Consider the following 11,842-nt stretch of genomic DNA (forward strand, 5'->3'; position numbering starts at 1 on the left):
TTTTGCCATTGGGATACTTTATGGAGTGGACATATTCAGATTTGTTGCAAATTTGATTTTGGTTTCCATGGAATAGGTGGAGCCCAAGGGCATGAGTTGTTGTGTGATAGTAGTAGGAGTTTTGCTCAACACCATAGTGGTGTCATTTATCACTTGGTGTTATTTGTGTGCAAACTATGCCTAGACAAAGTGGGCATGTGGCTGAAACTTCCAGTTTAGTGAAATCTGGAATTTCACTAAGTCTGGGAATTCTGGAAACATTTTCTTCTCCTATAGATGAGGATGTGCTGGTCATTGTGTTGAGAACTAGCCTTAGGCCAGTGCTAGGACTTTGGACCTGATATGTTTGAAAAGCTCCCTGTCAAATTTAATCTCATTTGGAGTCCAGTAGGTTGTGTTTTGATTGCTGACAAAAAGCTTCAGAACAAAGACAGAAATTCAGGTGCAGGAATTTTCACTAAGTCCCTGAGATCTGTTGGTTTTGGGAAAGTTTGAGGCCTTGTATCTTCTAGAGTTTAATTCCTTTTGCCGTGATTCTTGCTGGTGCTTGTAGTGTTCTTGGTTGGCTACAGCCACATATATTATTGGTCATATTTGGAGGGCTGTATCTATGTTGCATGTAGCTCCCAAAGAGCTAAGATGCAGATTATGGCAGATTATGTAGTATAGTCATTTTGATCATTGTGTGAGCTTAGTTGATGTTGTGGTGTTCTTCCTTGCTCCAATCCGTTCATGTTGGATTGTTTTATGTCTTGGCAACCTGGGAATACCAGAATTGTGCCAATTGTGAGTGTGGTGTTGAATCTTCCATGTAGAGCTTCATATCTTGTTTCGTTGATTCCCGTTGATCCGTAGCTCCGTTTGCAATGTTCTTTATATGGTTTTGCATCATTTTCACGAGCCGCATCTGTTCATGCCATCCTCATGCATGTCAAAATAGCTTAATGTAAAGTTCTGTCCAGAAATTTGTAGTAGTTTCTTTTGCTTGTTCTAGTGATAGAAATAGTGGTGCATGCTCATTTTTCATCTCATGCATCATGTGATTGTTGCATCTTGTGGTGCTGCTGTTCATTAGTTGTTATTCTTATGTTGGGTATCACCGGGATCGGAGAACGAATACGTGGAGTCAGGAGAGTACGTGCAGGACGAACCAGAACCATTCCAAGCTAAGGATATCACAGGCAAGATGATATGACCTTGATTCCATCTCTAGACTTGTTATGCTAGTTTCGTTTCCATGTCATATTGCTTGCTGCCTATCACTGAATTAAATTGCCTCTTCATATGCCATGAGCCCAAACACTGTTCCCCTTCCTAGCAAAACTTGGATGGCTAAGTAGGCTTGCTCAGCTACTAATGTTAGCGTTGCTAGATGCAGGTGCTTTGACTCATGTGATAACATGGGCTTGATACCATTATCTTAAATTCTGTTATTTAATTAATGCACCTATATACTTGGTAAATGACGGGAGGCCTAGCCTTTTGCCGGGTGCTTTGTTCCGTTATTGCCGCCTTAGTTACCGGTTACCGGTGTTTGATTCCATAATGATCGCTCCTAACACGTTCGAGGTTGTTATGGGGACCCCCTTGATAAATCGCGTAGTGCTAAGGCTTGTCCGGCAGGACCCAACATTGGTTTTAATCTGCTGATGACATAATAATCTGCATAGGGAATAGCTACCCCGAGGAATTTAATCAACAACCCGGGCCAGTGCTACTCATGAGTGTTGGTCCCACCTGAGCGATGTCCGGGGCCCCACTGGTCACCCAGAGGTTTAGCCATCCCGACGTCTAGCTCATCCGTCGTGTCCTGAGACTGAGATACGCGGCTCTTATCAGGGTCGTCGACACGACGGGAGGTCCTGCTAGCCTTGCCTTACCTTAGCGGTATATCTTGCGTATAGGAATCCCAGTGAAGCTTTGGTTTCCCCCGGAGTTGAGGTTTTCCTCTAAGGAATCCGACGAGATCACGAGATTCGTGATAGAGGATGCCTTTGCGGCCTGTGTTCGTTTGTGATGGACTAGTTGGAGCACCCCTGCAGGGTTTAATCTTTCGGAAAGCCGTGCCCGCGGTTATGTGGCAACTTGGAATATTTTGTTAACATCCGATATTAGATAACTCAAACAAAAGCTAATAAAATTGCCAACTGTGTGCGTAACCGTGACTGTCCCCTCGAAGATCTCTCTTCGATCGGGAACACGGTGGGGTTATGAATGCCGTAGGTAGGTGATCAGGATCACTTAGTGATCAAGTAATCCCGACCGCTACTGTAGACCACCTTCATAATTACTTTGCGTAAGTTAGCCACTAAAACAAGCTTAAGATGTTGCAGCCTTATATACTTCACCCTTACCCTACCTAATAACATGACTAGTTCTGGCACCAAGGTCTTAGATTGCTGAGTCCCCGTGGCTCACGGATTCCTCCGAAACTCCCAACAGGTACAGGTACCCCAGAGACAGATGATCCCGACGGCACCCAGCTGGTGTGGCAATACGACGAGAAGACAGACCGCCTCTACGTGAACTATCCAGAGGACTGAGGCGTGGTCGTGATCGTGGGCCTGCAAGCCGGGTAGCATAGCTTTTCCTTGTTTTGTAGCCCGTAGCGGAACTACCTTGATTGTATCTGTGATGTACTCTGAGATATTAATGAGAAGACAGTTGAATCCCGAATTGTCTACGATAAATCAAATGGTATATTCAAATCGATAGTTTGTAGTCCATGACCAATGATAGAATGTTGACAATTACATTAGATGCGCTTCTTTCCTATTCGGGGCCTCGACCCCCAGATCGGAAAGGACCACATCTTGATCGTTACAAATGCGCCGCCCATCCAAATGCCAGTGGTGCTCTACTAGATCATCCCGGGCCGACCATGAGTGGTTCCATCCTCAATCTCACGATGTGCTTGAAGAAAAGCGTGTATGCGAGAAGGGTTTCTTTCCGGTTGCACACGGGGTACCAACATTGTCATAGAAACAAGGGATGTTTAACCCTCTCTCATCCTCTAGGATCATGTTGTGTAGAATCACACAACATTTCGTCGTCTTGCAACAACTCGTCAATGTCCGAATCGTCGAATGACGACCAATCCGACAACAAGTCCATCTACATACCAAGTGGCTACAATTAGTGCCAATGAAGCAAAAATTTAAAACTTAAAAAGTAAAAAATAAATCTCACCGGGGCGGGGCGGGGACGGCCGGCCGAGGCGGGGCGTGGGCGGGGGGGGGGGGGGGGCGAGGCGGGGCGTGGGCGGGGGGGGGGGGGGCGCGGAGGGGCGGCGGGGCGGCGGCCGGGGCGCGGAGGGCGGCGGGGCGTGGAGGGGCGGCGGCCGGGGCGCGGAGGGCGGCGGGGCGGAGAGTGGCGGGCTGGCGGCGGCCGCTGCGGATTCCTCCCGCGCGGGGGAACCAACTTCCTCCCGCGCGATGTGGGAAAAGGAGTGCTGGTTGGGGAGAGTTTTTCCTCTCAACCCTCACTTCTACAGGCTGGGAAGGGGTTTGAGGGTCGGACCTCTAATTTTTTTTACGGGTTTAAGGGTTTAAGGGTTCTAGTTTACGCCGTTTTTCCGATAAAAACAGTAAAAAACAGTTATTTTTAAGGGTTTGAGGGTTCTGCTAGTGATGCTGTTAGGGGGGTTTGCCCCCTTGCCCCCCTAGAATCGTCCGTGGATGTGGTTACCACGATTCCACATTTCGTATTCGTCCGATAAATTTAGTTTCATACTTCCTCCGTTCCTAAATATAAGTCTTTTAATATATTTCACTAGAAGTCTACATACGAAGCAAAATAAGTGAATCTATATTAAAATATGTCTATATACATCCGTATGTAGTTTATTAATGAAACTTTTTTAAAGACTTATATTTAGGAACGGATGGAGTATTATTTTTTACCGTCGTACAAATAGACACATAAAAAAAATCATCCTTGCGGACACGCTAATGCTGCACATTTTCCTACTTACGGTAAAGGAAAATATAGAGAACCTGACCCGATGCGGTGAACGAGAAGAAGAAAAAATCAGACGAGATTTGGCAAGCAGTGACATCGAATGGCTATCACCTTGCCTGGAATTTAGGGTCGAATAGGGGAGGGGAGGGCACAACCATCCCCCGATCCATCTCATCCCCCTCCGTTCCGTTTCCTGGCGGCGGCTGTTGCTGCTTGGCTATAAAGCTTCCTCTAGTCGTCCTCTGCCTCGCGCCCCTGCGACCTCGACCCCGCCCCGCCGAACCCTATGGCGCGCACCACCGTGGCGGGCGCGGCAGCATAATTGGCTCATGGGCTAGCACTGTCCCATCTGTTCCCCTCGCATCACTCCCCCCTCCCTCACTCACCCACCCAGTGTCGAGCTGACTGGCTCTTCTCCCCCTCCTGAGTCGTGACCGAGGGGAGCAGGCGAGGAAGAGAGATTGATCTCCGGCGGGTGAGCGAACCGTGCCTCCTTGGGTGTCCGTGTATATTCCCTCCCCTCCGTGTATTTTTTTTTCTTGATGGGCTTTCCTGATTGCAGTTCACGGCTTCACGCCGCCACATTGAAGGGGCGCTTTGACCGGAACGAGTTAAGACGGGGCGCCGCTGGTGGAAGACGGAGATCCGTCTCCGGCGGCGAGATGGCAAGATCCAAGCCCGTAAGTGCCCGCTGACCCTTCCCACTCCTTCCTTCGTCTGCCTCTAGGGTGGCCGGCATAGACGGCGAGATGGATCATGGCCGGCCGGACGCCGCCTGATTTTGGGGCTCTGATGGGATCCGTCCCCTTTTCCTTCTCCTCCCTCGCCGGGCCGCAGGCTGGCGGCGGCGGCGGTGATCCGGTGGCCGAGCGAACGGTGGTGTGCTCCTCCCTGGCTCGTGATCCGTCCTTTGCGCAGGCAGTGTTTGCCCGTCGGTATTCAGATGCAGAGATTATGCGAACTGACTGAGCTGTGGCGTGTCCTTTCCTCTTGTCCCGTCCTGTCATGTGGGTGCCGATCCACCCACGATAGAATCCGACGGAAGTGATATTGCGCATTTGGGAATTCATGATGCCTTTGGGTTTATACATGCGATTGCAGGGACCATTAGTTAGTGGGGAACAGGGGACATAAACTGAGATCAGATTAGTCTGCTTGTCTTTGCTGGAGGTCTCCTAGGTGTACTGATAGAAAAAGTTCTTTGAGACATTAAGAATAATTTTGTTCTCGGCGAGGCGTTGTTAACGGAGTAGAATTAAGCCTGCTTGCAACACATCATTTCACACGTTCCATGTTGCTGTTAGCATTTTGTTTGGGGTATTTCAAATATCTGAACATGCGACGGCTCCTGACATTACTCTTTCTGATTTTTTCTGCCAGGCATTCCAGGCGCTTTTGGTTTTCCTGACAATAGTTGAGACACAATGGTCCAGCGTATCCGGCATGTACTGCGCGGACATGGCATCGACTGTCTACCGTCCTCACAGCGTCACAATAACCGAGTTTGGCGCTGTTGGGGATGGCGTGACTCTCAACACCAAAGCATTCCAGAATGCCATCTTCTACCTCAATTCGTTTGCAGACAAGGGCGGCGCGCAGCTCTTTGTGCCTGCTGGAAGGTGGCTGACAGGAGGTTTTAATTTGATCAGCCATCTCACTTTGTCATTGGACAAGGACGCCGTAATAATCGGATCTCCGGTAATATATCTCACAGCTCTTGCACATAAGAATTTGCATCTTATTACTATTCTGAATTGTATGCTTTATGACATGGCGCACATGCACACACTTGCATCATATTACTATTTTGAATTGTATGTTTATGACATGGCGCACAGCACATGCTATCTTGTATTGTCATGTCGATCAAAGATTTCCTCTAAATTAAAATACTACTGAGTAATGCATAGGCAACTCTATATGTAATGTTCTTATATGCTTTACTAAATGATGTTTTCTTGAAGTTAAAAGGTAACTGAACAAATAGTGGTAAATCCCAACTTCATTGATTGAAAATATTGTATTTGCAGCACTCGTCCGATTGGCCTGTTATAGACCCTCTTCCCTCCTATGGGCGTGGTAGAGAGCTCCCCGGAGGAAGACACCAAAGCCTAATTTTTGGGTCGAATCTGACAGATGTAATAATTACTGGTTAGTAACTACTTTGCGTCTATGGTTGCATCACAAACCTTTTTATTATTATACTGGTTACTTTGCAAGTGTGTTAATCTAGTACTCTCGACAGGTGCTAATGGAACAATTGATGGTCAAGGGGCCTATTGGTGGGATTGGTTCCACAACCACACACTTAATTATACCAGGCCGCATCTTGTTGAGTTGATGTACTCCACCAGTGTTGTTATATCCAATTTGACTTTCAAGAACTCTCCATTTTGGAATATCCATCCTGTATATTGCAGGTTGGTTTTCTAAATGGCCACTTGCATCCTTTTAAAATAGCACAATTTATCTACAAATGACAATTCTTACCTGGACTTTTTACTAAATAAACAGCCAGGTTATTGTTGAGCACGTCACAATCCTAGCACCATTGGACTCACCAAACACCGACGGCATTAATCCAGGTAATATGAAATTTTGATTTCTTTTTCCACTTCAGGTCCATCCCTGTTATTCTTATTGTTATACTTTTTATGTCCCATTTTAAATTGTGCCTTTGGGTAAACCAAAAGGAAAACCATTGGTTCTTGCAATATCGTGCACATGCTCTCTTTTTAATGATAGTTTCCTTCCATTGTGGTTTGGATGTTAACTTTAACTTCCACTTATAGCTGAGATTCTCGTAAATATGTAAATTGGTAAAGATTGTAATTAACCATGTCAAAATAATTTATTGTTTTGGGCAAAGTTATGTTGCCTTACCATTTGAGAAAATATAGTTCTAAAAATGGCAAATAATTTAAATATGCAAGTTATAAGATGAAACTGCTAATTTTTCAGATCTTGAGATGCAACTGTAAGCTAGTTATTTAGGTGTACAATGCAAAACAATTCTGAGGTTGTCTTTATTAAGCAATCGCAAAAGGCTTAAAATTGCCCAGTAATATTCACCTGAAGTACTAATGCAACCCGATATCTATGCAGATTCCTCCACAAATGTTTGCATCAGTCACTGTTATGTTAGAAACGGAGACGATGTTATTGTCATTAAAAGTGGTTGGGATGAGTACGGAATTTCATTTGCACAATCTAGCTCCAATATCAGCATCAGCAACATCACAGGGGAGACAGGTGGCGGTGCGGGAATTGCCATCGGAAGTGAGATGTCAGGTGGCATATCTGAAGTTCGGGCAGAAGGCCTCCGCATTGTGAACTCGTTGCATGGGATCAGAATCAAGACTGCTCCAGGACGCGGAGGATATGTAAGGAATGTGTATATAGCTGATGTGAGCATGCACAATGTCTCGATGGCCATCAGGATCACTGGAAACTACGGCGAACACCCCGATAGCAAGTATGACAGAAATGCTCTCCCCATTATAAGCAACATTACAATTGAGAACGTCGTTGGCATTGATGTTGGTGTTGCTGGCATCTTGGAGGGTATTGAGGGCGACAACTTCAGTAGCATATGCATCTCCAATGTCTCTCTCAGCGTACGATCCAGATATCCATGGAATTGTTCACGTATCCAAGGGTATTCCAACTCCGTGACCCCAGAGTCGTGCGAGCAACTCAAAACAGATTGTGAAGAGACACCAATCTGCTACAACGGTGGCAGTTCTTTAGCCTTCCGTTCACGGGCATCCATACATAATAAGCCTAGTGGCAACATATTACTAAATTCTTTACTGCATATGTTCTCGCTGTAATGTAGGTAGGTATAGATGCTTGTTATTTGTTGCAAAGGGGCTTTGCATCATGGGATGCGTCCTATTAGTCATGTACATCTCATTTTTGCATCAGTTTTGCTTAGATTGCAGTTTCCTTCATGTATATAGCTCTGAACCGAGCTTGTTCTGCTGCCATCTTCGATTTGTACTCTGTATGTTGTTAGAGCCTTGTTGAAGCATGAGAACAGAAGCAAGATGTGTATTTCACTTTTGAGTCATAGATTTTAGAACAGTACATTTTTCGATGTGTCGAATTTTGTGAGTAAGTTCTCAATTGCATGTTGAGTAGATGGATTTTATGCATGAAATGAAATGCAGGAGGGAACTTAGTGTCGGAAACCTGGAAAGTATGATGAGAATTTGAAAACGAAAAGCATGTGAAAGCTAAAAAGAATGTAGTAAGTTCTCAATTAAATGTTGAGTAGATGGATTTTATGCATGAAATGAAATGCAGGAGGGAACATAGTGTCGGAAACCTGGAAAGTATGATGAGAATTTGAAACAAAAAGCATGTGAAAGCTAAAAAGAATGTATTAAGTGATTTCTGTAGGATGAGAATTTAAAACAAAAGGCATGTGAAAGCTAAAAAGAATGTATTAAGTGATTTCTGCTATGAATATAATGAAACAAAAAATGTGTACTGAAATGTAGAAGGAAATTTAAGAAGGCTCCAAAAATTGTATTTAATGATTTTTTTCTATGTAAATTTTGAAACAAAAAGCATGTGAATGTTAGAAAAACTGTACTCGGTGATTTCTGCCATGTAAATGTAAATTATGAAATGTTGCATTCATACATTTGAACTTTTTAAAGATGGAGCAATGGTGAAGGTCTTATTATCACTAATAATTTACCCAAATTAGTATATCTCAGAATTAAGAAAGATCAAACGAAAGAGTAAGGTAATAATAGTCTTCCTCAAGCAGTAGCATACCTATTTCTGAGAGATGAGCATAATGATAAATCAAATGGTATATTCAAATCGATAGTTTGTAGTCCATGGCCAATGACAATGTTGACAATTACATTATTATTTCTGAGCATCAAGGTCTTTCATGATGTAAAATTCTACCATGTCGTTGCTACATATTAGTACATTCGAAACTTCTCTTTGGTGTTCTCAAAGACTTGTTCAGCAAGCAGGGCTCCATTCCCATCGGCTCGCTTAATCTCCATGTTGGCCTTCTGGTAGAACCCAGTTCCTCTCAGAGCATCAGCAATGAAGTCGTCGAATCCAATGGCAATAGCAGCTTCTGCCTTGGCTCCATACACCAGCCTCTGTATTGAAGTATTCAACAAGATTGCTAATTAAGGATCAAATAAACATATTGTACCAGATGAGGAATGGTAAGGTAAAGGATGAACCTTGATCCGGGATAGATGAACAGCCCCAAAACACATTGGGCAAGGTTCACATGATGCGTACATTTCGCAATCCGACAGCTCAATCTTTCCAAGCTTTTTGCAAGCCTAGAGTACAAGCAAAAAGTGATTGTGTGAGACAGATAGCCAAACAATGGGAAGTAACTAATATAAAATGCAAAAATACCATGCATTATATACCGGCTCAGAGGGAATATGAACCATATGACCTATGCCACTAACAACAGCTCTTGGTGGATTGTTAAGAAAAATAAATGCATGTTGTTATGTCAAAATAAATATGTTCTATTTTATCCACCAACGTTGACAGTAGCTACGCTATAATGACAGTAGCTACGCTGTCATCAATGATAACTCATCCATTACCAACCTTTCTGATGAAAATAAAAAGCAATTGTTAGGCTGGTAGAGTATGTTTGCATCACTATGGAACTTTAGCCCTGTCTTCAATAAATTATATAACATGCTTGAACAGTCTTCAATAAATTATATAACATGGTTGAACAGTCAACTTTATGTAGTCACACTGAAGTAGCTTAATTTGACAAGGTGATACGAGATAATAAAACTACTAATGTGAGAATCAGGAAAGCTGAAAATCTGAAACATGAAGCATGTAGAAGAGTGAGCAAAAAGACCAGGACATATGGCATTCAGGCTGTCAGCTGCGTAGACAGGTGAGCACAACATACAATATACAGGTGAGCATGAAGCCTAAATTGGATACAGCCTATATCAGCATGTGAGGCCACTACAGGGAAAATATTCAGTACCAAATGTAGACAGCAAGCACCAAGCAGTTGGTGGGGATAACCTCTGTGCACATGACACCCTACCTCTCTTATTGCAGTGACTTCAGCATGTGCAGTTGGATCGGTGTTGTTCAGAACCATGTTATGGCAACCGACTATTACTTCGTCATTACGGACGACGACCGCACCAAATGGGCCTCCATGTCCACAGTCAACTCCTTTGTAAGCCTCTTCTACCGCTTTCGACAAGAACTTGTGATCCCTATCTTGTACGGCTGTTAAACGAAGCAAAACATATAAGCATAAGCTAGAAGGCCTTTTGAGCAGCTCTACAATTACAGAAAATAACAAATGCAGCAAAGGGTCCTGCACTGGTCAGATATGCATTGCCTTGCAGTTTGGTAGCTTTTAAGTAAGAACTAGAGAGATGAAATGGTAATTAGTACCTTCCTGATGACCGGGAAACGCGGAGGCAACTGAGATAGTCCCATCCCTGGTCTCCACAACTGCAAAAGAACGAAGAAGGTAAATTACCGAGGCATCCAAGTTACTTCATAATTTGCACAGGGTTTACCCAAAATCCAGAGCCTAGGTAGAAGAAACAAACCAACAGACAAGACCCCCCATGAACTTGGAAGACTAGCTGCGTGTAACCGGAGCAGGAAACAAAGTTGTCAAACGGAGCACAGGACTGGGAATCTACGTACTGGCGTACGGTCAGGAGGACATCACTTTTACATATCCAAGACAGACACATTGTTTTTCCAATTCTACATGATTTTGCGTGGTCTGCATCGTTCGCAAAACCAGCAGGTTGTTCTAGCTGTGGCAAAACTAGCGGAATTCCCAGATGCGGCGAAAGCAGAGCCCTGCCTCGGCCCTTCTACGGGCAGTTGGGCGCCATTGCTGCTCTGTTTTGGGTGGGTGAGCGCAAAGCAGAGGACCCGCACATCCGAAACGAAACAACCGCATTTCCCCCACCGTCCAGCACGCGCGCGCGCGGGGATCCGCCCCACGCTCGGCGGATCAACCAACGACGCAGGAGGCGGCAGGCGATCTGCCGGCCTCCGAAAGAGACTGACTAATAAGAAGGAAATCAGTAGAGGCGAGCACGCGACCGATCCGGAGCGGGCTGAGTTGCAGCCGGCCGGTGGCGATCCGCGGGCGGGAAGATGGACGGTATGCTTACCCTTGGCTTCCTCCATCGTTTGCGGGCGCGGAGGGAGGGCGGGCGGGCGGGCGAGCGGATCGGCGGAGCTCCCCGGGCGGGCGGGCGGGCGGGCGGGCGGCGAGATGCGCGTGGGTCGGTGTGCCTGTCCGTGGGAATGGGGGGAACTTGGAAGGAAAGTGCGTGCTCTGCTCTGCTCGGCTGGGTCGTGGCGTATAAATAGGGCCGCGGCGGGCCACTGGCGCTGGCGGAGTGCCGGACGCAACCGGATAGGGATGGAGAGGGAGGGAGGAGGCAACCGGCGTGGACCGGGGCTCTCGCCTCGGCGGACGGCGGTGATGGAGCGGCGGGACGGCCCACCGTCCGAGGGTCGGTCGGTCGCGTGTGTCACGCTGTCGCGGCGCGTTTGCGTTACCCTTTCTTTCCTTGGAGGTGGGATGAGCCGACACGAAAGGCTGACGTGTTCGTGGGATCGGAACATGGCCTGCCTCACCGGGGTTCTTCTTCCTCGTCTTAGCGCCGCATGTGCGGTTTTATTATTTATAGTAGAAGAAAATAAAGCCGTAAGTCCCAGGATCGATCGGTAAAATGAACACAATTAACCCATTGACGAAACAAATTGACAAACCAAACGAGTTGAAAAACAAAATCACTTAGCTAATTTTTTATGTGATACCTGATAGTCAGGTGTCACACTGCACTGTGTGACGTCTTAGACAAAGTCG

The 11,842-nt window shown here is 45.7% G+C and overlaps 2 protein-coding genes across 2 annotated transcripts; one reads left to right on the forward strand and one right to left on the reverse strand.

The window, feature by feature from the left end:
- The first annotated feature begins 4,130 nt into the window (after positions 1-4,130).
- LOC123394917 (probable polygalacturonase) lies at positions 4,131-8,021 on the forward strand. The gene is made up of 7 exons (XM_045089801.1): positions 4,131-4,435; positions 4,523-4,640; positions 5,341-5,658; positions 5,991-6,111; positions 6,206-6,380; positions 6,475-6,545; positions 7,066-8,021. Exons 2-7 carry the CDS (start codon positions 4,623-4,625, stop codon positions 7,791-7,793), a joined length of 1,431 nt encoding a protein of 476 aa, XP_044945736.1. The 5' UTR covers positions 4,131-4,435; positions 4,523-4,622; the 3' UTR covers positions 7,794-8,021.
- A 747-nt stretch (positions 8,022-8,768) lies between these two features.
- On the reverse strand, positions 8,769-11,605 carry LOC123394918 (guanosine deaminase-like). Its single transcript, XM_045089802.1, has 5 exons — positions 11,139-11,605; positions 10,396-10,455; positions 10,034-10,224; positions 9,180-9,284; positions 8,769-9,092 (listed from the first exon to the last, which is right to left on the reverse strand). The coding sequence occupies exons 1-5, from the start codon at positions 11,596-11,598 to the stop codon at positions 8,904-8,906; spliced, it is 1,005 nt and encodes a 334-aa protein (XP_044945737.1). The 5' UTR covers positions 11,599-11,605; the 3' UTR covers positions 8,769-8,903.
- Positions 11,606-11,842: the final 237 nt, after the last annotated feature.

The sequence above is a fragment of the Hordeum vulgare genome, chromosome 5H (assembly GCF_904849725.1).
Source record: "Hordeum vulgare subsp. vulgare chromosome 5H, MorexV3_pseudomolecules_assembly, whole genome shotgun sequence".
Lineage (NCBI taxonomy): Eukaryota > Viridiplantae > Streptophyta > Magnoliopsida > Poales > Poaceae > Hordeum > Hordeum vulgare.